This window comes from Mirounga angustirostris, unplaced genomic scaffold (genome assembly GCF_029215605.1).
Source record: "Mirounga angustirostris isolate CCGP_5_RB_7025 unplaced genomic scaffold, mMirAng1.0.hap1 SCAF_13, whole genome shotgun sequence".
NCBI lineage: Eukaryota > Metazoa > Chordata > Mammalia > Carnivora > Phocidae > Mirounga > Mirounga angustirostris.
In genome coordinates this window covers 104,954,030-104,980,654 of record NW_026991721.1, presented here as the reverse complement: position 1 = coordinate 104,980,654, position 26,625 = coordinate 104,954,030, and the positions used below count along the sequence as shown (strand labels likewise).

The following is a 26,625-nucleotide window of genomic DNA, read 5'->3' as shown; positions in this document are numbered from 1 at the left end:
ACTTTTTCAACCACAATTAGCCTGTGTCCTCAAAGCCACCAACACACCGGGCACTCAAGACCCCCACTGGCCTTCCATGGGTGTCGAACGTTCTATCTAATATGCTGTACAATTTCTTACGTGTGTCGTTTATTGCCTCTCCTTACCCAAACGAGACTCCATGCGGGCAGGTGCTTTTATCTGTTCTGTTCACTAACCAAAAGACGAATGAATCCTCGAACACGATAATTTGTTTTATATGGAACAGATACCAAATTCCAGTCTCTCATTCTCTAGGGGGAAGAATTTAAGGACCAGTGTGTTTTCTGCGAAGTCAGAGTCAGTAAATGGCAGAGTCCAAAATAAAACCAGGCCTCTCTTTCCCACCAGGACACAGAGGTGGAACATAAGACAATACATATGAAAATAAATTTCAAAAACAAGCAAACACACATATAAACACACTGACACAGATACACAAACATTTTACAGTAAAGTATTACCACTGCCGAGTAATAGTACTATGCAAGGTAATCACATACCTACAAACAAACTTTCATTACTTACCCCTACCCCAGATTCTTTTGAGGATATCTGTGTTACAGTTCCTTTGAATTTATTTGCCTTTTCAAGTTGAGCTTTAAGTCGTTCCGCTAATTCCTTCAAAGGGAAAAATAAGAAAAATGTGTCACATATAGTTTAATTCCTCAGTGCATAAATTCAAATTTATACGACAGAAGGGAAAAGAGCATGGTGAACACCCATGTGGCCATAATCTAAATTCAGTTACCAACTCACAGCCTGGTAAATTGCTTTTTAATGAATGTATCTCAGTTCCACAGTTCTCAGAGACCTGCGCCACTTGTTTATGCTTTGAAGGTAAATAATTACAAGGACATATACTCTAGGGGAGAAACAGGGGCATAGAGAAAATACCTAACCTTAAGAACGACATTTTTGGGGCGCCTGGGTGGCTCAGTTAGTTGAGCGACTGCCTTCAGCTCGGGTCATGATCCCGGAGTCCTGGGATCAAGTCCCACATCGGGCTCCCGGCTCAGCAGGGAGCCTGCTTCTCCCTCTGACCCTCCCCCCTCCCATGCTGTTTCTCTCTCTCTCTCTCTCTCTCAAATAAATAAAATCTTTAAAAAAAAAAATGACATTTTTATAATTCTTTTGATATTATAAACATCCATTACTCAAAATTTCAGTTATTGTAACAAGAAATCCTTAACAAGATTTAAAATAGTACTTTCTGTATTGTTGGGTAATTTAAATAAGAACTCTGAATATATTTCATTTTTATTATAGGAAGTCTTTAGAAATTTGTATAAAACAACTGACACATGAAAAAATAAATTAAACAAATAGAAGTATATGACAAGCAAAGAGTATTCTCCACTGCAGTGGTTCCATGACCAAAGGAACACCTCTTTTAACACAAATTAACCTAACTTGGTGACCTCTCCTTCATTATTTCAAACTAACTCCTTTGTGCTCTCAAAACTCAAACTTTATTTTCTGCTATTATTATTGTTTTTGTTGGTTTGTCTCTCTCATCTGGGCTGAGCTGAAGTTCAGTGTTACCAAAGTCCAGATTCAAAGAGAAAGAGCAACGTATGCACGATATGCCTTTTAAGAGACATAAAATCTAGTAAGAATAGAAGCACCTTGTTTGGCCACCTGTACTCCACCGAACGGTGCCTCACTGGCCGTACAACCAAGGGCAAGATCACGTGAAGCTCACTGCCGTTTGGGCTTGTGATGAGTATATGCCTGTGAGGGAATCGACTCCGTCAAGACACGGGAAGCTGTCTGGCTTCGCTATTCTGCCATGCACGACGTAACATGTATCAGAAATGCGACGCCCTAACACACAAATAATCGATAAACAGAGATAGGTGTAGCTCTCACCAAATCCTCCCTACTTTCTACTGAATTCTGGGGTAAATCAGTCTTAAATCGTAACACTATTATGGAAATTAAATGAGCTAACCTATACAAAGCATCTAACGCTTATCAGGCATAAACATATTCCATTAAAATTTGGACAAATGAATTAATCATCTTTTTTAGAAGCTCATTTGTTAGGTTCCTAAGTAAGGGAATCTAAGAAAGCAATACACACTCTTAATAACATGTGACTAAAACAGGGAAAGAAAACAATGACATCTTCATCTCCCTCAAATATGCTACACTAAAATTGCAAAGTAGAAAGGAAATTTTAAAAACATTTTGTTCCCTAGGATCTTAATTTTTAAAAATCTGACAGGAAAAGTAGACACTTTATTTAGAATGGACAGAACTGTTTTTAGAAATGTTCAAGAATTTCTTGGGCGCCTGGGTGGCTCAGTTGGTTAAGCGACTGCCTTCGGCTCAGGTCATGATCCTGGAGTCCCGGGATCGAGTCCCACATCCCTCCCTGCTCAGGGGGGAGCCTGCTTCTCCCTCTGACCCTCTCCCCTCTCATGCTGTTTCTCGCTCGCTCGCTCTCTAATAAATAAATTTTTAAAATCTTTAAAAAAAAAAGATAAAAAAAGTTCAAGAATTTCTTTAAAGAATCAATAAGCAGCAGTTATTTTTCATTCTGTGCTATATCCACACTGTGAAGAAACTTCCAAAATTACTTGTAAGAAGTTAAAGAGTTAATTTCTATTCTCCTAAGAATGACACAGAAGACTTACCATATTTCCCATCATCTCTGCCTTGATAATCCTGGCTCCCAATTTATTCTTCTCATCAACACTCAAGATGTGGATGGAATCATCCTCAGGACCACCTCTGCTTGAACAAGACAGATTAAGAGCATATGAAATATAGGAACACTGCAAGTAACAACATCAAGACTCAAATGTTATTTTAATTGACCTCAACAAAATACTTAGGATCAATAGATCATGATTCTAAAACCTTAAAAAAAAAAAAAAAAAAAAAAAAAAACCAAAGCTTCAATGATTCACCAAAAATCAACAGTTTAAGGTTCTCTGTTAGAATGCCGCAATGGCCTATGGCAATTATAACAATAACTGACCAAAGTCCTAGCAACAATGAGATAAATAATATGTCAACTATTTTTTACTAACATTTCCATACTCATTTTAAAAAGGAAACAAACAAAAGAAAATTAAAACACTAGAATCAGGCCATAATTCTACATGGCTGGGGCAATTCTTGTTTGGTGTGATAATTACTTAAGAAACTGTAACCAGGAAATGATATATTTAACTGCATTCAAAGAATAAAAACAATGACCGTATGTTCTCTTGCAAAATAAACCCTGAATAACTCAAACAACATAAACTAATTTATAACTAAGATCATGTGCCAAACCAATACTCTGAAGACAAGAGAAATTTCCAGCCAAGGTCAGAAACCTGGCATATAAGAAGCCCTTATGAAAGATTCCTGCAGCACAAGGAAGGGGAATGTAGGCCGAGCCTGAAGGACTCCTTAGCGAAAGAGACATAGCTAAGACTTGAGAACTCCAAGGCAACCAAAGAGAGGAGAAAGCTGCACAGTGAGAGAATTGCAGAAAAGTGTGGAGAGTTCCCCTTAAATATTCAGCAAGAAACTACCCGTAGTCGGGGAAAGCACCATCCCAAAGATTAGAGGAACAGTATTCAGCATTCCTGGGAACAGTGCCTGGTCCCACTAGCCAGTCTAGCAAAACTCATAATTCAGAAAGCACTGGGTAAAGTATTAAGGGTCTTTCTTCATTACTGGGAAATTATAAACTCTAGAATAAATGTTGATCTAAGCCCACTGAACCAATGTTAAAAGCAAGAGTCTAAAGGAGCCAACAGTTTCCAACTAACCTAACCATGTCACCCCAGGACAAAGCTCAAGAATATTTACCAGAATGAAAAAATATTTAGCACTCAACAAGGTAAAATTCATGATATCTAGTATCCAACCAAAGACTACCAGACATGCAAAGACATAGAAAAATAAGACCCACAATTAGGAGAAAAAATTATCAATCAAAATCAACCCAAAACTGATTCAGATGTAAGAAACTGCAGATAAGAACAGTAAAAGTTATTATTGTAACTGTATTCCATATGTTCGAAAAGTTACAAACAACTAAGATATAAAATAGATCAGAACTGAACTTCTACAGTTGAAAACTACAACGTCTGAGATAAAAAATACAGTAGATAGGGTTCATGGAAGATTAAACTGCAAAGAAAAAATTTGTGAACTTGAAACCTTAGGAACCATGCAAAATGAAACAAAAGAGAGAAAAATAATTTTAAAAAATAAAAAGAGCTTCAGAGCTATGAGACAACCTTAAATACCCTTCTGTTCATGTCACTCGAGATCCTGGAAGAAAGAATGGGAGACAGAAGACACAAAAGCCAAATGTTCCTAATTTACTAAAAACTAAAAAACTTGGAGAACCAAGAATCTCAGGGAATCGCAAGCACACACACACACACACACACACACACAAATACCTACATCAGGGCACATCATAATCAAATTGCTCAAAACTAGTGATAAAGAGAACACTTTTAAAGCAGCCATAGTGGGGAGAAAAAGAAAGACACACAGGCACAGAGAAACAATAAGTGCAACAGCAGATTTCTCATCAGAAACAATCCAAGCAGGAAGAGAGCAGCAATACCTGTAAAGTACTTTGAATTGTCAACTGAGAATTCTGTATCAAGTGAAGGTTTCACACACAAAGCTGAAACAATGTTAAAGAAAAGCCTTCAGGCAGAAGAAAAATTATACCAGACTGAAATATGGATCAACCCGAAAGAAGGAAGAGCAACAAAAATGATGACTACAAGGGTAAATATATAACACTTTTCCTTATTACATAAATCTCTTTCAACTAACTATTCAAACAAACAGAGTAACAACATAGGAGAGGTTTATAACAAGGATAAGTGAAATACATGACAACGCTAACAGAAAGGACAGGAGGGGATAAATGTAAATCAACTATTGTAAAGTTCTTATACCATACAGCAGTGGCGTAATACCACCTGACGTTGGATAAGTTAAAGATGTATACTATCAAATCTAAAGAAACCATTAAAATAACACCAAAAACGGGGCACCTGGGTGGCTCAGTCGGTTAAGCATCTGCCTGTCTCTCATTCTCTCTCTCTCAAATAAATAAATAAAATCTTTAAAAAAAAAAAAAAAAAGTAGAAAAAGAAGAGCAAATTAAACCCAAGTAAGCAGAACATAAGAAATAATAAAAATGAGAGTGGAAATAAATAAAAAAACAGAAAAATAAGGAAATTCATTGAAACCAAAGCTGGTTAGGACAATCAATGAAATTGGTAAACCTCTAGCTGAACTAATTAGGGGGGAAAAGATACAAATTACCAAGAAAGAAGTGAGAGAAGCAAAATCACTACACATTTTATTTTTTTTAAAGATTTTTATTTATTTATTGAGAGAGAGAGAGAGAATGATAGAGAGAGAGCATGAGAGGGAGGAGGGTCAGAGGGAGAAGCAGACTCCCTGCTGAGCAGGGAGCCCGACGCGGGACTCGATCCTGGGACTCCAGGATCATGATCTGAGCCAAAGGCAGTCGCTTAACCAACTGAGCCACCCAGGCGTCCCTCACTACACATTTTAAAAACTTTACAAAAAGATATTTGGATGGCAAATAAGCACATGAAGCAATGCTCAACATCACTCGTCATTAGGGAAATACAAATTAAAACCATGAGATACTGCTACGCATTCACTAGAATAGTGAAAATTTAAAGACTGACCATTCCAACTTCTTGCGAGGACGTAGAAGAACTCTTAAGTCTCACACACTGTTAGTGGGAATGTAAAATGATACAACTCAGTAAAACCATTTTACAGTTTCTTAAAAAGTTATAATTACCTTATGATTTAACCATTCCTGTCCTAGGTATTTACCCAAGAGAAAAGGAAGCATACGTCCATACAAAGATTTGTAAATGAATGTTCAAAGAAGCTTTATGTATAATAGCTAAAAACTGGAAACATTCTAAATGTCCAGCAACAGGTGAATGGAAAAACTGTGTTGTATCAAAAAAAAAAAAGAATAAATTATTGTTATATGCAACAACATGGATGAAGTTCAAATAATTATGCAGAGTGAAAGCCAGACAAAAAAAGAGTGCATAACATATGATCCCACTTACATAAAACTCTAGAAAATGCAAACTAGTCTATAATTAAAGAAAGCAGATGAGTGGAAGTCTAGGGGGTTTGTAAGGGTGTGGGGAGAGGTGGGAGAAAAGAATTATAAAAGGGGACCAGGAATCTTTGAGGGGGGGTGATGGTTTCATAAGAATATACATACTTCAAAACTTACCAAATTACACATTTTATATATATGCAGTTTAATTACATGTCAATTATACCTCAATAGTTGTTTTTCAAAACCCTCCAAGAGGAGTGATAAAAAATTTTTAAGCTGAAAAACCTGTCATAATCTCACATATAAAGGATGTAGCTATGATAGTCCTAATTTTCCTGAATTGCTAGATACCATCATACGCTACCGAAATTAACTTGAGTTTTCAACATACATTCTGAGCTAGTAATAGCAAAATATATAAACAGACCTTCAAATCAAAACTTTACCTAACAATCAGTTATTCTGAAGTAGCAAATTCCTTTTGGGCAAAAAAATATAAATCTTTCACTAGATAGCACTTGCATTTTTAAAAAACTAAATAAAAATCAAAAAGATTTATTTTTTAAAGACATTAATATCTGCAGAAATTCTATAAGAACCATTTCTTCTCATATCAAGGAAAGAAAAAACAACACCCTGGTGCTCAGACTAAGAAACTTAAAATATTGCAGGTGAAGCACCATTAGAAAGGAACATGTTTTTGCTCCCCTCAAGTTCTTTCAGTCTTTTTATTTTATTTTATTTTGATACACTGATGTTTATTGAGCACGTCCCCATGCCAGACACTGTGAAGTAACTTTATTCCCTTACTGTTTTTTTTTGAGATGTGACATATTTTTTTCTTCCAAATTTTTATTTAAATTCTAGTTAGTTAACATATAGTGTAATACTGGTTTCAGTAGAACTTAGTGATTCCTCACTTACATACGACACCCAGTGCTCATCATAACAAGTGCCCTCCTTCATGCCCATCACCCCTCTAGCCCATCCCCCCCACCACCTACCTTGGTCACACCCTGTTTGTTCTCTATCCTGAAGAGTCTCTTATGGTTTGCCTCCCTCTCTTTTTTTTTTTCCCTTCCCACATGTTCATCTGTTTTGTTTCCTAAGTTCCACATGTGAGTGAAATCACACGGTATTTGTGTTTCTCCAACTCAGTCCACATTCTGAGAACCAATCCAGGAGGAGAGCAGAGGCAATGCGTTCATGAAGCGTTAGTGCCCCTCATGTGCTTCTATATGTGGAGGTAGGGCTTCTATTGTTAGTTGTACTTTTTTGTATGGAAAATATTTTTCAGTAACTGTTTCCAAATTAAATCCTGACATACACATCATTTTTATTGTATTGTAAATGTATTTTTTTTAATTTCAGGCAACCCAATCATATTTCAATAAAAAGCTTGACTTCCTTTTCTCAACTTGTATTCTTTCTCATTCAATTAATTCCCCAAAATTCTCTGCTTTGAAAACTTACTATTCCTGTCCTTTATGTACGAATTATAAATATTGAATTTTTATATGTATGTATAATACATAACAAATTTAAATAACCACACTTCCTGCCCTTTCCAAAAAGTTATCAGTACAATTAGTCCCCCCCATGAAGTCGGCTTGTCGTCTACCTCTTAAACTTCCCGGCTTCCCACTTTCACCTAATGAGCTCATCCTCTGAAACCCCCAACTTTCCCTGCACATCTTTCCCAGATTCGACTCCCCCTAGTCATACCTCAGAAGAGCTCATCACCCCTTCCTGCAGTAGGATCTATACCTACACCTGTAACTCTAAGTACCATGGCGTTTATGCTCCTGTATTTGTTCACACACCTGTATACAACTGACTCTTTGCTACTATGAGCTCCTTGAAGGCAGATACTATGTTGTACCTATTTTTATGCCACTAGACCTAGGAAACAGGTGCATTCAGTAAATATAAGATAAACAGCAGAAAGAATTTGTCAAAGCCATCTAATTTAAGTTCTAAGGGACATGCTTGGTACAAAAATAATCTCCCCTTGTCCCTGTAGTCCTTGTCACATCAGACCAGATACTTTTTTCAAATCTGAGTAAAAGTTTACTTCTCAAACTTTGAGTTTCCAAGGATTACTTAAAGAAAATATGATATGCACATGGGCCAAAAATTCATCAATATTTTTTGGTAAAAATAAAATAAGCTAATAACAGTAAGTCATAAAAATGAGAGGACATTTCAATTTTATGAGCTGTGTATGAATTAAATTGTTCATCACTTTTTTCCTTCTGAAGCTACTAAAATCACTGGGGTCCGTATCCAGACTAAAAAGAACACCAATATTATGGGGATGATATGCTGAAAAACACTGACCTAAATTGTCAGGAATTTCTGTAATTTTCTTCTGTCACTCACACTCTACAGCCACACCTTCCTCTTTACCATTTCCACCCCAGGCTAATCCTTCCACTTGTAGGAGGACACGGGCTCCTACATTCATCCACAGTAACCTTGGGATCTTGCTCAGTTATGCCATCTATCATCTCTCTTCTAAAATCAATACTCTTTTCCATTAATATATAAATGTATTCAAGTGTCTGCACCTTAAAAGAAAAAAAAGGAGGTCCTTCACTTAACCCGCATCTCCCACATACACTTTCCATCTCTACCATCTCATGAACCACAATCATAACTTGGTCTATGAAATCTGGATAATAAATCCTCTTTTCCAATGATAATATTCTTGATTAAATTGCCGAAGACCTCTATTATTTCTGTGCAAAGGCATATCTTTGTCATTTTACTTGACTCTTCCCCTTTTTTGAGAACTTTACTCTTCCCATCACTCTCAGTATGCAAGCTTAAAGATTCAATCAAGAGGACAATGAAGGGATGCTGAACTCCAACCAAAGCTCACAAGTTTCAAGAAGGCAACTGGAATCCCAAGAGACCTTTAAAAGCAGGAACTTTCACTGTCATGAAATTTGTACTCCTACATCTTTTTTTTTTGGAGGGGGGCATTTTCTAACAGGAATTCAATTGTTTATTAATAGATAAACAGTAGATGAGGATAAATTAGATGATATACAAGAATTCCAAACATCTCTGATACTAATATCTTCAACACACTTCATAAAACAGTAATTGGTTTCAAATAAAGACATTAAAATGGGTCGTTGGGCACACAAAGAATGAAGAACACAAAGAACACATTATTTCTTGTTAATACCAGAGCAAAGACATTGCCTAGCAGCAAACAGCAGGTAATAGACTCCTCCTTACTTTCTCTAAGCATTTACAATGATGAGCAAATACTCTGAAAGAAACATTGCTATGACATCTGCAATTATCCTATAAAAAGAAAAAAGTACAAGTATTTCTCATTTTTCAGGATTACTGGTAAATTTCAGAAGTCCTCTTTGTAATTAATTTCTAAAAAGCAAATCCTATTTTCCCATTAAAATATACTCTCTTTATAGCACACATCCAACTCTGGCTGAAAACTTTTGAGGAAAAAGTAATTAAAAACGCTGCACCCCAATGACATTTCAGAAACATTTCAGAACACTGCAATTATTCTTTGCCTGCTGGCAGTGTTTGCAGATCTCCTCCCTTTAATTATTTGTTTTTTGCCACTTGTTCTCAAATTTTCTCCCTGTCCAAGGATCTCATGACTTATACTCAAAACCTTCAGAACCTGCCATCCTTCTCCTGCCCTGCTAGGCTACCACAGCAAACTCTGCCAAGAATGATATCCAAAGGCTAAAATAGTATATAAAACAGGTTAGTTCCTGATATCAACTTTATAAAATCTAAATTAAGAACATCACACTAGTTTTTTGTTCATATTGCAAACTATTCTAGGTTTCAAAATCCAAAATACAGAGCTGATATATTTTCCAACAAAACAAAATTATACACATTTTATTTCTAAGAATAATAAGCTTAAAGACCTTGAGCACATGGACCACTTCTAGAGGATGTTTTCTGCCTACTTAAGATAACTGCAGGGCATAAAGAGGACAAAGGAAAAGAACGAAAAATTTCATCACAGTAAGAATGGACGAAATGAAAGATGAAAAAGAAAAGTGAAACAATAAGAACACGCAACTGTAACAGTGGTGAAAACACTATGTGTTACATGAAAACTATAAAAAGCTCTCACGGAGAACTCAACAAGTAACATGACTAGTTAGCAAAAACAAAATAAAAATAAACAAACATCTATAAAAATATGCCAAACTTCACCCATACTTAAAGAAACGCAAATCAAGGAATGACTCCGTTTCTAAAGTATATATACAACAAAGATTAAAAAGTTCAATAATACTGTTGGCAAGGAAAAGAAAAGTCATTCTAATATTTGACCAGTAAGAGAGTAAATTGGTTAATATAACAAAATATATAAATAAAATCCCACTGCTTGGAATTTATTTTACAGCTATATTTAATCAGTGTGCAAAGATACACATTACAAAACTATTCACTGCAGCATTATTGTAAGCGCGACAAACTAGAAACAACCTAAAGTCCATCAACAGGAGACGGAGGAGAAATACCAGCTTCTAACTACGTTTTAACAGACTATTAAAGAGTCTGTAAAAAGTACATACATAAAAGCTGATGTGAAAAGATCTTTAAGATAATGATTGGGAAAGAAAAAAAAACAAGGTCCAGAATAATATATACATTGTGAAGCTGTGTAACTTAAATATATAATTTTTTATATATAATTATATACAGTATCTCTTGTAAAAACGTCACAAACTCAGAAAATGGCTAAGTGTTACATACAATTGCCAGATAAAAAACATGATGTCCAGTCAAATTTGAATTTCAGGTAAACAAAAAATTTTTTTAGTATAAGTCTGTGCAAATACTGCAAGGGACATACTTCTCCTTATTTGCTAAATCTGGTAACCCTAAGGAACATAACACTCTGCAAGTAACCTCAAGGGCTTCAGTTTCCCCATCTGGGAAATGCAGGAGTCACACTACTTTTCTCTAGTTCTAAAATCAGTTCTGTGATTTTTTTCCCCTACTTCTAAAATTCAGTAGTTCTAAAGCTCCCTAGAATTCTAGCATTTTATAAAGAATTCAGCATATACCTAGGATAATGTTCACACAAACTAACAGCTTCTCACAATCTTACACTGACTCTTTCTAGTCCTTGAAAATAGGCATTCTTCAACATCCTTCCTTGGTCTCTTACTTCACAACACTCACACAGGCTCAGGAATTTTTCTGTCTTTCACATATATGTAGACAATTTCTAGATTGTTCTTTCCTTCTCCAGTCAATCATGGAATTCATGGAAAGCTTCAAACCAACTGTAACATCAAAATAACACAGCTAACAAAAATACTGCCTTCACGGACGTCTGGGTGTCTCAGCCAGTTAAGCACCCAACTCTTGATTTCGGCTCAGGTCAAGATCTCAGGGTCCTAAGATGGAGCCCTGCATCAGGCTCTGTGCTCAGCGGGGAGTATGCTTGGGATTCTCTCCCTCTGCCACTCTCCCTGCTCAGCGGGGAGTATGCTTGGGATTCTCTCCCTCTGCCACTCTCCCTGCTTGAGAGTGGCAGAGGGAGAGAATCCCAAGCCATATATATATATGGCTTCTAACGAATGCCTATATTATAGTAGCTCTACAGGAAACTTACAACTTAAATACGACCTACAAATATGGAACCAGATGAAATACTGAGTGTAAGACTGTTTCACATACAGCTGTAGTCACAGAAGTCAAGACCTGCAGATTGACCAAATGTTGGAGCAACCCTGACAATGAAAGAAAATAAAGAGTCTCATCCTACCAGCAGGTGGGGACGAGAAATAGTCTACCTTCCAGAGTATTTGGAGCAAAGCCTGGGCAACTACATACGTATACAGCCTTCGACATTCTCTAAGCCCTGTTATGTTTATCCAGTCAATACAACTAGATCCCCCGCTTGGTTTCCTGGGAACAAAGCCCTGACTTGAACCAGAGCCCACGTGAGTGGAGCTCCCATCACTCGGTCCAGGTTTCGCCAGCTTCCTCCCACTAAAAGCTATACAAGGCGCTTTAGAATCCATGGCTTCAGACGGAATTGTTAACAGAAACAATTGACCAGGCTCATGACCCCAAACCACAATGCTGATACCTACTACTGCCACTACTGAATTCTATTATTTCCTAAAGCCTCTTCCTGAAGTGTCTCATTCATTTGGAGGTATTTTTAAACATATTTTGATGATCATTCTACCATAAGCTAATCATTATCCTTTGGACACTTATTTTCCATTTCTGGTTATCTCCAATGAAGATCAGCTCTACAGCTAAATCAATTTTTCCTAGTTTGATCCCACTCAACCTGGGTTTCCTGTTCTACTGACCCAGCCCTGTATACAAGTACCACAGGTTCAAGATAACACCAGTCAATGCTACCTATTTTCCTAATTATTACAGGTGCAACCACTACCCTATCCATATTTTCCTTTTAAAATGCTAACATCTTTAAAACCTGTCAACTATCAAAAGGGGATTATTTCTTTCTCTGAAAAAGAGTAACAGTAATTCATGCTTCCCTCTGCAGGATCTTTCATATATCGTTTTCACTTCATATGTGGGCTATGGCAGCATATTTTCCTTCAATCTCCCAGACCTCCACTCGGCAATTTACAATTATGATTACACTTAACAATGGAGCGATTTCCTTTGAAAGCAATATGGCAGCAGTAACACAGTCTACCAAAATACTTCCTGTAGCATATTCATTTAAAGGGATTATGAACTCAATTCATTTTTTAGATTGCAAAAAAGCAACAAATTTTAAGATAATACAGCTACTGAATTCTTCTTCCATTTGTTAAATAAAACTGTGAAATGCAATGCAACCCATAAAACAAAGCTACTGATTTGTTAAATGTGCGTATCTTATCTCTTCCGCAAAACTTAAGAAACAGAAGAACATAGCTCATATCTACTTAATAAATGATACTCTGCAAATACAGCTCACTTCTTTGAATCCTCTGCAATTTAATATTCATTCATCAGTTTAAAAAACAAATGACAAAATACCCGGCAAATGGAGACTTTGTGTCCTGTAGATGCTCTTTCTTCAGAGAGTCATCTCTCAGGCTTTCATCTTGTGACTTTTCTCTCACGTCTTCTGAAATGTGCCCAGAGTCCACATCGCCCCTAGTTTCTAATGATCTTCGATATGAACATTTCCTGTCTCCTTCTCTTCCGTTGGATCGGTTCCACAATGAAGAACTTTCTTCACTGTTTTCTGTGGGTTTTCGAAAACCATAACGCACAGAATCCTGAGCAACCAATGCTGAAGATGAACTAGAAGGTTCAAAATTTCTGCCCTTGCTACGAAATGACAGTTCTTCATCATCAGAGGGTCTTAAAAATTTAGGTTTCAAATTTCCAAGAGAAGAAAAGTCTTGATTTTGCCTTGGATTGGATTGTCTTCTACAGGTTTCTAAAGACCCAAACCTATTATCTTTTTCATCACCACTAGACTTATCTTTATTGATGGTGTTTGTAGTATCTGTTGAACTATATCTATCCCTATATTTATCCCTTATATTTTTATTATATTTTACCAAGTCTGATCTTCTACTTTCTTGACTACTTTGTGCTTTATCTGAGTATGCTGGTTTCCTCCACCGTTCTCGTTTATAATCTTCTTTTGTGGATGCAGTTTTTTCAGCTTCTTCTAATTTTGACTGAAATACTTCCAATGACTACAAAGGAGAGAAATTAAACAAAATATCTAAAATTAAAGAAGGTTCAATGACTTGTACCCCCATATGCCACTGTGCCATGATATACTGTCACCCAACAAAGAAGAGACGAAAAGACCCATACAATCATCCTAATTGATAAGGGCTTAAGTGTGCCCCCTCCCAATTCCTATGTTGAAGCCTTAACCCCTAGGACTCAGAACATGACAGCATTTAAAGACTGGCACTTGAAAGATGTTTTTAAGTTAAAAGTTTAGTTGGGCCCTAATTCAATCTGATGGATATCCTTAAAAGAAGAAGAACTTTGGAAATACAAAGACATAGAATGGATGAGCACACAAAGAGAAAATCTACGTGAGACACAGCTGAAAGGCAGCCACCCCAGGAGAAACCAAACATTGTAACGCCTTGATCTTGGACTTCAAATCTCCTGAACTATGAGAAAATAGATTTCTGTTGTTTAAGCCACCTAGCCTATGGAACTTTGTTATGGTAGTCCTAGCAAACTAAATACACTACCCTAAAATAAATGCTTAAAAAAATGTGATTAATCAACAAAAAGTTACCAAATAATGAAAAATATCTGGGAACTCAAAAGAAGATCCACTATACCAAATGCCCAACACTAAAACAAAATATAATACAGAGAACAGTGAAGACATCATTTCTAAAAAATTAATTCCTACTGTCAGTGAGATTCAAGAGGCTGCTACATTACTAAAACATAACAGACTCTCATGAAAAACAAAGAGTTCAAGAACAAAGAAAAACTTGTAAATGAAAACTATGTGTCCAAAAACATGCAGATATAGTGAACAGAAGAACAGAAAGTATTGCATCCAATACTAGTTAATTCAACGGGAGCCTGGGCATTCTCTCTACTTAGGAAAAGATGGTAAGCAGATGTAATAAGGAAAAAAGACAGAAGCACAATTAATTCTAAGAGTCTATTATGCATACATGAATACTACCAGAAAGAAAGAGCAAAGATAGAAGAAAGCATTAACAAAACAATTATAATAATAATATAAGAAAATTTCTCCAGTTAATTTTCCAGGTATGAAGGGCTCATCTGATAGCCTTAAGAGAGGGGAGAAAATGAAGCATATAAAGACTCATACATAAAAAAATCCTAATTCTGGGGTTGCCTGGGTGGCTTAAGCTCCTGGTTTCTGACTCTTGGTTTCAACTCAGGTCATGATCTCATGGGTTGTGACATCAAGCCCCAAATGAGTCTCTGCGCTCACGGTGGAGTCGGCTTGAAGATTCTCTCCCTCTACCCCTCCCCCCACTCATGTGCATGCGCTCTCTCACTCTCTCTCTCTCTAAAATAAATAAATCTTGGGGTGCCTGGGTGGCTCGGTTGTTAAGCGTCTGCCTTCAGCTCAAGTCATGATCCCAGGGTCCTGGGATCGAGCCCCACATTGGGCTCCCTGCTTGGCGGGAAGCCTGCTTCTCCCTCTCCCACTCTCCCTGCTTGTGTTCCCTCTCTTACGGTATCTCTGTCAAATAAATAAATAAAATCTTTAAAAAATAATAATAAAATAAAATAAATCTTTACAAAAAAAAAAAAAAACCCTAATTCTTGAGTCTCAAAATACATACATGCACAAAAAAAAAAAAATTCTTCACAAAAATTAGATCAGGGAAGGAGGCAGTAAGCATGAACTGTAAACAAATGGGAATAGGCAAATAACACATTACCTACAAAGTAAAGAAGATAAAACTCTTGGGGCACCTGGCTGGCTCAGTAAGTTGAGCATGAGACTTTTGATTTCAGCTCAGGTCATGATCTGAGATTGAGATCATGAGATTGAGCCCCATGTCAGACTCCACACTCAGTGCCTACAATTCTCTCTCCCTCTTCAAAAAAAAAAGTAAAACTGTTATCAACTCTTCATCTCTAATACTAAATACTACAAGCTACAGGATAATGAAATAAAGATCAAATTATGAAAGAAAAAGACAAGGCAATAATTCCTTACAGAATTCAATTCACAGTCAAACTATCCTTACCTGGCAAGGACAAAAGAAAGTCATTTTCAAAAATACAAGGAATCAGAAAGCAAACCATTTACTAATCAGGTGTAGGGGAAATCACTCAGGATCATTAAGCCAAACCATAAGGGAATTAGGGCAAAGATGGCTGAAAAAGGAAGAAACACTATAAACCAAATGGTAAATGTAATAGTTAAGTCTAAATAATTGTTCTTGTAGCTGTGAAGTTTAACATAATTGTCAAGAATAAGATGCATATTTTTAAAACTTATAATAAACTGGAATTAAAATTTCAAATTAGTTAATAAAAGAAAATACAAGGAAGCAAGTGAAAGTGTAAACACAGTGGTCCAAAACCTTTGGGATACAGCAAAAGCAGTCCTAAGAGGGAAGTATATAGCAATACAGGCCTACCTGAAAAAGCAAGAAAAATCTCAAACAAACAACCTAAAGGAGCTAGAAAAAAATACAACAACCAAAACCCAAACCCAGCAAAAGGAAGGAAATAATAAAGATTAGAGCAGAAATAAATGATGTAGAAATTTAAAAAAAAAAAAACAGATCAATAAAACCAGGAGCTGGTTCTTTGAAAAAATTAGTAAAATTGGTAAATCTCAGCCAGACTTATCAAAAAGAAAAGAGAAAGGATCCAAACAAATAAAATCACAAATGAGAGAGGAGAAATAACAACTAACATCACAGAAATACAAAAATCATACAAGAATATTATGAAAAACTATATGCCAATAAACTGGACAACCTGGAAGAAAGGGATAAATTCCTAGAAACATATAAACTAACAAAATTGAAACAGGAAGAAATAGAAAACTTGAACAGATGGATAACCAGCAAAGAAACTGAATCAGTAATCAAAAAGATGGCTTCACAAACAAATTCTACCAAACATTTAAGGAAGACTTAATACCTATTCTTCTTAAACTATTCCAAAAAACAGAAAAGGAAGGAAAACTTCCAAATTCATTCTATGAGGCCATCATTCCCAATACCCAAACCAGATAAAGACACAACTAAAAAAGAGAACTACAGGCCAATATCTCTGATGAACATAGACACAAAAATTCTAAAAAAAAAAAAAAAACCAACAAACCAAATCCAACAATACATTAAAAAAAAATCAATTCACCACAATCAAGTGGGATTTATTCCTCGGTTGCAAGGGTGGTTCAATATTCACAACTCAATCAACAGGATACATATTAATAAAAGAAAGGATAAGAGCCATATGATCATTCCAATAGAGGCAGAAAAAGCATTTAACAAAGTACAACAACCATTCGTAAGATGTCCTTCGACAGATGAATGGATAGAGAAGATGCGGTTCATATATACAATGGAATATTACTCAGCCGTCAGAAAGGATGAATACCCAACTTTTACATCAACATGGATGGGACTGGAGGAGATTATGCTAAGTGAAATAAGTCAAGCACAGAAAGTCAATTATCATGTGGTTTCACTTATTTGTGGAACATAAGGAATAGCATGGAGGACAGTAGAAGAAGGGAAAAATGAAGGGGGGGAAAATCGGAGGGAGAGATGAACCATGAGAGACTATGGACTCTGAGAAATAAACTGAGGGTTCTAGAGGGGAGGGGGTGGGGGGATGGGTTAGCCTGGTGATGGGTATTAAGGAGGGCACGTATTGCATGGAGCACTGGGTGTTATACGAAAACAATGGATCATGGAACATTACATCAAAAACTAATGATGTACTGTATGGTGACTAACATTAACAAAAAAAGAAAAGAAAAAAGAAAAACCCTCAACAAGTAGGATTAGAAGGGACACACCTCAACACAATAAAGGCCATATATGAAAAACCCACAAGTAATATCATCCTACATGGGGAAAACCTGAGAGCTTTTCCTCTAAAGTCAGGAGCAAGACAGGGATGTTCACTCTCACCACTTTTATTCAACATAATACTGGAAGTCCTAGCCACAGCAATCAGACAAAAGAAATAAAAGGCATCCAAATCAGCAAGGAAGGAGTAAAACTTTCCCTATTTGCAGAGGACATGATACTATACAGAGAAAACCAGAAAGACCCCACCAAAAAACTGCTAGAACTGATAAACGAGTTCGATAAAGTTGCAGGATACAAAATCAATGTACAATGTACAGAAATCTGTTGCATTTCTATATACCAATAATGAAGCAGCTGAAAGAGAAATTAAGGAATCAATCCCTTTCACAACTACACCAAAAACAGTAAGATACCTATGAATAAACCTAACCAAAGAGGTAAAAAGACCTGTACTCTATAAACTATAAAATACTAATGAAAGAAATTGAAAAGGACACAAAGAAATGGAGACATTCCATGCTCATGGATTAGAAGAATGAATAGTGTTAAAATGTCTACACTGCCCAAAGCAATCTACACATTTAATGCAATCCCTATCAAAATACCATCCACTTTTTTCAAAGAAATGGAACAAATAATCCTCAAATTTGTATGGAACCAGAAAAGACCCCGAATAGCCAGAAGAATGTTGAAAAAGAAAAGAAAAGCCGGCGGCATCACAATTCCGGACTTCAAGCTCTATTACAAAGCTGTCATCATCAAGACAGTATGGTACTGGCACAAAAACAGACACATCATAGAAAACCCAGAAGTGAACCCACAATTATATGGTCAATTAATCTTCAACAAAGCAGGAAAGAATATCCAAGGGGAAAAGAATTCTCATCAATAAATGGTGTTGGGAAAACTGGACAGCCACATGCAGAAGAATGAAACTGGGCCATCTTCTTACACCAGACACAAAAATAAATTCAAAATGGATTAAAGACGTAAATGTGAGACATGACACCATAAAAATCCTAGAAGAGAACAGAGGCAGTAACTTTTTTGACACTGGCTGTAGTAACTTCTTTCTAGGTATGTCTCCTGAGGCAAGGGAAACAAAAGCAAAAACAAACCACTGGGACTACACCAAAATAAAAAGCTTCTGTACAGCGAAGAAAACATTCAACAAAAACTAAAAGGCAACCTATGGAATGGGAGAAGATATTTGCAAATGACATATCTGATAAAGGGTTAGTATCTAAAATATATAACTTATAAAACTCAACACCCAAAAAATGAATAGTCCAATTGAAAAATAGACAGAAGACATGAACAGACATTTTTCCAAAGAAGACATCCAAATGGCCAACAGACACATGAAAAGATGCTCAACATCACTCATCATCAGGGAAATACAAATCAAAACTACAATGAGATACCACCTCACACCTGTCAGAATGGCTAAAATTAACAACACAAGACACAACAGATGTTGGCAAGGATGCAGAGAAAGGGGAACCCTCTTGCACTGTTGGTGGGAATGCAAACTGGTGTAGCCACTCTGGAGAACAGTATGGAGGTTCCTCAAAAAGTTAAAAAGAGAACTGCCCTATGATCCAGCAATTGCACTACTAGATATTTACCCAAAGGATAAAAAATGCTAATTCAAAGGGATACATGCAGCTTTATTTACAATAGCCAAATTATGGAAGCAGCCCAAGTGTCCATCGACTGATGAATGGATGAAGAACATGTGGCTCACATCACCATAAAAATCCTAAAAGAAAACACAGGCAGTACTGTGTGTGTGTGTGTGTGTGTGTGTATACACATACATACAATGGAATGTTACTCGGCCATCAAAAAGAATGAAATCCTGCCATTTGCCATGACATGAATGGAGCTAGAAAGTATTATGAAGTGAAATAAGGCAGTCAGAGAAGGACAAATACCATATGATTTCACTCATATGTGGAATTTAAGAAACAAAACAAATGAGCAAAGGAAGGAAAAAAAGAGAGAGACAAACCAAGAAACAGACTTTTTTTTTTTTTAAAGATTTTATTTATTTATTTGAGAGAGAGAGCATGAGAAGGAGGAGGGTCAGAGGGAGAAGCAGACTCCCTGCCAAGCAGGGACCCCAATGTGGGACTCGATCCCGGGACTCCAGGACCATGACCTGAGCCGATGGCAGTCGTTTAACCAACTGAGCCACCCAGGCGCCCCCAAGAAACAGACTCTTAACTCTAGAGAACACACTGATGGTGACCAGAGGCGAGATGGGCAGGGGGATGGGTGGAACAGGTGATGGGGATGAAGGAGCACGCCCGTCGTGATGAGCACCAGGTGTTATATGGAAGTGAATCACTACATTGTAACCTGAAACTAATATTACACTGTATGTTAACTGGAAACTGAATAAAAACTTAAAATTTTTTTTTTCAAATTATTCCAACAAAATCTGAGAGGTGAGATGGGGGATTAGAACGTGCTGAAGTTATTATCTTAGCCTAGGCAGAGATAATCCATAACATTTCATTTTATTTAATTATTTAAAAATGTGGATTTAACACGTTTCTTAAATTGAGTAACAACACGAATAGAACAGAAATGATGGTGGGGGTATTTTCATAATGAAAGCATTACCTCAAAGGCAACCTTTTTCCTCCTTTTTGAGACATGAAATAATGGTGTGTCTGCACTTAGTGGCTTCTTAGATTCAATAAAATATCGTAATGATACAAACAACAAAAACAGCCATGACCACAATGTATCCAATGCTCATTATATTACCTACTTCACATCATTTAAATGGGTCCCAGGAGATTACACCTAGGTTTGAATCTACTGACTGACCGTCTAATTGTGGTGAAGGTAGTCAGCCCCTGTGTGCCTCAGTTTCCACATTTACAATACAAGAATAACAGTGCTACTGCAGTAAAAGAATTAATTATACATGAAGCACTTCAACAGTGTCTGGCTCATGAAAAGTACTCAAATTTTTATTAATGTGCGCAACAATTCTATGAGGCTGATACTAATAGACGTGTTTTCATAATGGCATTTTAAATGGAAAAACAAGAAAACTAGCTTCCAGTGCTTTTATCAAAGTTCTGAAATTCTATTTCGAGAGGACAAATAAGATCTATTTTCATAATACTGAGGAGAAAAAGCAAAAGTAATCATCATTTGCATATAACTATCTTCCCAGAGGACCCAATTTAAAAAATTAGATTTAATGACATGAGTTTAGAAAATTGGCATTCTAGCACCAACAGAAAGCCTGAAAACATGAAGGAAAAAAGATTCAATACACAACTGGAAAAAAAAATTTTTAAACCTTAAGGACCCATGTAACAACTGCACAGAGAAATTTACTGAAGAGCATAAATGAAACTTGAATAGAGAAATATCCAGTATTTTAGGAGGAGATGACTCAACATTATAAAAATATTAATCATACCTGATTTATCAATACATTTAGCTAAATTTAAATCAAAATTCCAAAAGAGATCTGTAAATTTATGATGAATTTTGGGAAAATGTTTATTTCTGTTGAGCTTTAACCTGACAAAATGATTCTAAATTTAACAACAACAAAGAAATGTAAGAATGAAGAGCTAATTTTTTAATAACTAATAAAAAAAAGACCTACCCTGTCACATAGTAGGTGTTCACTACTTATCTGCAATGTGCATGAGTTACTGAAAACTACAATAATGCTAAGAGTATGATACTAATTCCAGGAAATAATAGAAAAATGAATAGAGCAGATTTGAGAGTAAAAGAACAGACTTATTTTATAAGAGACAAGTTAATATATAATAAATGTGTCATTTCAAATTAGTGGGAAAAGATTAATTTACTCAATATATTATAAACAACTATTTGAAGACTTAAGGAAAGTTAGAAGCCTATTTACAACATACACAAATATAAATTCCAGAAAGATTAAAGATATGCATAAAAAATAAAACTGAGCAAGTACTCAAAGTAAATATGGACATACATTGCTATGATTTTGGGGTGAAGAAGGCTTTTCAATGAATTACAGCAAGAATATTAAGTTATGAAAGAAAAACCTGACGAATTTTGTTAGGTAACAATATTCAAAACTTACCCAAGCAAATATAAACAAAGGCAAAAGCAAATATGAAACTAAGAGAAAAACGTGAACAGACTTATTAAAAGATCTTAAAGAAATCAATATCCCAAAAGAAAAATGGGAAATGTTACCAACAATCAATTCACTTAAAAATACAAATGGCCAAAAATATATGAAAAAATATACCAATTCACTAGAAAACAAATGTATAAAAATAAAAGCAATGAAAAAAATTTGTTTGTCAAACACAGTAGCAGACTAAAAGAATGAGAATCCTACTGTTGAAAACCAAGTGACAGACGAGTCACTGTAATGGAAATATAATTTGTTAATCTTTCTGTAGAGAAATTCGGCAATATATAATCTCACTTCAAGTGTCTATATCCTTTAAAGTAACAATTTTGTTTATAGTAATTCATCTTAAGAAAAAAACCTGATAAGTATGCAAAACACACTGAACAAAGGTTATCAGTACAATAGTATTTAACAGGGGAAAAAAAGACATAAATGTCCCTCCACTGACAATTAAGTAAATAAATACACAGTAAATCCATACAAATATATATTAAAATATTAAGAGGTCATTAAAATGTATATATTTACTGACATCCAACTATGCCTACACTAGTAAGTGAAAAAAGGAGAATGTATTTTATGAGCCTACTTTTATAAAACTATTTTAAAAGCATGTAACAAACAGAAAAAAATCTGGGAAACTGTATACATCAAAATTTAACACAGATTCCTTTTGAAAAAAGAATGATTTTTCTCTCTCACTTTTGCCTGCCCATATTCTTGAAATCTTATTTTCTAAACCTGCTTTTTTCTAGAAATTAAAAAAAAAAAAAAAAGACCACTAACTAATGAAATACTAAGATTATCCACACATGGTAAATTGGGGAGCTGGTTCTAAAATACCATGTAAAATATTATGGTTCCACTGTTTTAAGAGTGTGTGTGTGTATATATATTTATTTTAAAAATATATTTTTTAGGGCGCCTGGGTGGCTCAGTTGGTTAAGCGACTGCCTCCAGGTCATGATCCTGGAGTCACAGGATCGAGTCCCGCATCAGGCTCCCTGCTCGGCGGGGAGTCTGCTTCTCCCTCTGACCCTCCCCCCTCTCATGCTTTCTCTCTCTCTCATTCTCTCTCTCAAATAAATAAATAAAATCTTAAAAAAAAAAAAACATATTTTTTAAAAACCTGTTATATTGCAAAACTCTGGAGTATAACAAAATCTTTGGAATAAACACAAACTCTGAAATATATCAAAATTTCAATAGTGTTTATCTCAAGAGGTGTGCCATGGACGATTTCCTGCATTATTTAAATTTTCTCACAATGAGAAAATGTTATTTTTACATTAAACACACACACTTAAATCGTACATACTTAACTTTCATATTCATCATGTCAACAGAAATATGCTACAGAAGTTTACATGATAAAAAAAGGTAGACAATGGCTTCAGCAGTCGATAGAGTAGAGATTTAATATCCATTTAATTCAAAAGAGCTTCATGGCACAAAACACTGACAAAGTTGAAGACACTTATTTCTCATATAACTGTAAATATAATACCTATCTCATTAATACCAGTACTCACCCCATATCTTTCAGCCACAATGTCTTCAAAATTTCTATTCTGTTTCTCAGCTTGTTCCTTCATTCTTTGGTAAGACTTCCTCAACCAGCTTAAGCCACCATCTTCTACTACTGAAACTAAATTCCAATACTAAATGTCAGTTATACTCTTCATGTGGTTATAACAGAATTAGTATTTAATGCTTCTATAATAATTTCTAAAGTATAAATTAGAATTTTTTCCCAGAACACATAAGAATCATAAGTGCATTTAAAATTCAACATATTATTTTTTTTATTTTTTAAAAAAGATTTGAGAGAGAGAGAAAGCACAAACAGGAGGGGCAGAGAGAGAGAGAAGGAGAGAATATCAAGCAGACTCCATGCTGAGCACAGAGCCCGACGTGGGGCTCAATCTCATGACCCTGAGATCATGACCTGAGCCAAAACCAAGAGTTGAACACTTAATCGACTGCGCCACCCAGGAGCCCCTCAACATATTATTTATATACCTACCTATATGTGCAAGGTACAGATTTTAGGGACTGAGGAAGGCCAAAATAAATAAAGCTATCCTCAAAAAAAACCTGCAATCTAAGAGTATAAAGGTAAGAGTATAAAACCAATAATAAGGATATTATGTAATAAAAATTAAAAAAAGATGTAAGCAATTATAGAAAAATGAGAGAGATGAATTATTTCTAAATGGTAGGTCAGGGAACATTTTACAGACCAGGCTTAAAACAATGAGTGGGATTTCTATAAACAAAGATAAGAATGGGCAGGGCATTCCCAGAAATAAAGAATAAAAGTACACACATAGCAGGGAAAAAGTTACCTCAGATACTGCATGAAGAACAAATAAGGAAATTACAGATGATAATACTGAAACATATATTAAAGCAAATTATTCTATGCAGTCATGATTACCAACTATGAAAATCTGAGGGCCCTCAACAAACTTTATTAAGCACTTGAATTTCTTGTACACACCTCACACTTTTGATATGCATAAAGAAATCTAAGCAATTAACTTAAGTCAAAACTCTGTTCCTGATTTTCCTTGTCCAAAAATAAGATTGCTTTAGATCACCCCAGTTCTATAATCAACAAAAAACACAAAGAAACTGCAAAATACATGTATAAGAATCTTCATAGTGGAAAAGTCTGCAGTAATACCAGCTTAGAAAACAATCCAAATGTTCACCATCAGTAAAATGGGTATATAGCATAAATTATGATATATTCCTAAAATTGACCATTATACAGCAATGAAAATCAATGATTACAGCTATACATAACAACATGGATGAATCTGAAAATGGGACCACAAGCAGCAGGAACCAAAAGGAAGCACAGTACTTACTATATGATTCCAGGGAAAACTGACTTTGGTGCTAGAAACCAGAAGAGTGGTCACCCTTCTGACAAGAGCATAGTGACTAAAAGGGCCACAAAGGGAGCTTTTCGGGATGCTAATGTTCTGTTTCTCAAAAGGTGTGCTGATTACACAGATATTTTCACTTCAGGAAAATGATCAGTCTGTACAGTTAATGACTTGTGTACTTTTCTGCAGGTGTTAAATTTTAATAAAAAGTTTAAAGAAAAAAAAGGATTTTTCAATCCTCTAATTCCAGTCTCACTCAAATCTCAAAAGTTTGTCTTTACTAAGCAATCAGAATCTTCTAAGATAATGGGTCTTTCTTTACAGGTCTAAAAAACTTTGTACTTCAAAACCTAGATCTCTATTTAACTCAATGATTCACTTTTCTTTCAAGTTTATTTTGCTCTTGCTCTTTTTCTTATTTTATATAGTCTGTGAGCTCAAAATGAACAATGCAATTAGTGAAGGAAGTTAGTCTAAGTCCTCAATTTACACAAAGAGAAATCCACTATCATTAATACCGATGTTAATGTCCCAGCTACACAAGTTCAGAGTTAATCTCTGAAACTGATAAAATGCTGATGGGCAGAGTGAAGATTTCCTGAACAATCACCAATATATTAACATTGTTCAGAGAAAAAAAAAATCTCAGAGAAAAAGGAAGACTTTTATTCTTCTGTGTTAACATTTATCAAGGAAATCAAATAAGAATAAAAATTTTCAGTGAATTCAGTTATGAATAAAATTCACATCTTAGAAATATTTATATAATATCATCTTTAGTTGGTATGTTCTATTTCAATAGTCTTATTAATCTTATAATTAGAGATACAATAAAATATTTTTAATGGGAAAAATTTTCAGATATTTTAAAAGCACATAAAAAAAATACCAATTTTAGCACCATCCATCATGAAATTCAATCTAACAAATATTTAGTTAAATATTTACTATGAATATGAAAATGTGTTAAACATAGTAGGAAGTAAAAACATGAATAAAACATAGTCCCTAATCCACTATGCTGAGATAAAGATATATCAAATAACTATAATAAACTCACTAGTATACATTTAATAAATACCTGTATCTGAAGCAAAAACTTAAAAGAGACTAAAAGTATATGTTTCCCATCATAATTAAAGGTTATATTGGTGGACACAAAATATAACCAAATGAATCCAGGCTGCATTCCCCATTTTTCTCAGAAGATAAATAATAAAAAAAAAAAAAACTAGCAATAAGCTAAGTATCAGGAGACCTAGATATTAGTCTCGCTGCTCCTACAAACTAGCTGTAAGATCTTAATCAAGTCACTGACTTCCTTGGACCTTTGCTTTGGTAATATAAGGCACTTGATATAAGCCGCTTGTGAAATTTCTTCCAACTCAAAAGATTCTAAAAGACAAAGCCAAAAAAGAGAGTGAAAATATACACAGAAAGAACAGAAATACATCAGAACAGTCTGTAGGCAATAATTTCTACTAATTCCAGAGTAGCAAACAGTCTCATAGCGAAGAATCCAAAGTAACTAAACCCGGACGAGCCACGAGAAGACCTGGGTTCTAGGGCCACTCGTATGACTACGTGCAAGCTAGCCAGCGGCTCTCAGCCTGTTTCCCGAGCTATAAAATTTAGAACAATAACACCTACGTTGCTATCTTCACACGGTTGCTAGGAAAATGAGCTCATATGTAAATGTGCCACGTAAACTTTAAAATTATACAAATATTCCCATTACTAAAATATGGTTAAAAATAATTCTGTAGGAATGCTGAGAACAGTGTACTTACTTGTCCTTTTTTTTTTTAAGGAAAAAAATCAAGATTAATGAATTAATTTTTAAAAATATGGCACCTCAACCATGACAGAAAAACTATTGATAAAACCTTCCCAAAACACTTCATCATAAGGACAAGTATTTGA

General features: G+C 35.3%; 1 protein-coding gene across 2 annotated transcripts in view; it reads right to left on the bottom strand.

The window, feature by feature from the left end:
- Positions 1 to 26,625, bottom strand: part of CWF19L2 (CWF19 like cell cycle control factor 2) — a 120,852-nt gene that overhangs the window by 71,453 nt on the left and 22,774 nt on the right. For both annotated transcript variants that reach the window (XM_064577514.1, XM_064577513.1), the window contains exons 7-10: positions 23,338 to 23,453; positions 13,142 to 13,815; positions 2,661 to 2,757; positions 547 to 639 (exon numbers count right to left, since the gene is read on the bottom strand). In XM_064577514.1, the coding sequence (XP_064433584.1) occupies positions 547 to 639; positions 2,661 to 2,757; positions 13,142 to 13,815; positions 23,338 to 23,453 (980 nt within the window). The remainder of the gene's footprint in view (positions 1 to 546; positions 640 to 2,660; positions 2,758 to 13,141; positions 13,816 to 23,337; positions 23,454 to 26,625) is intronic.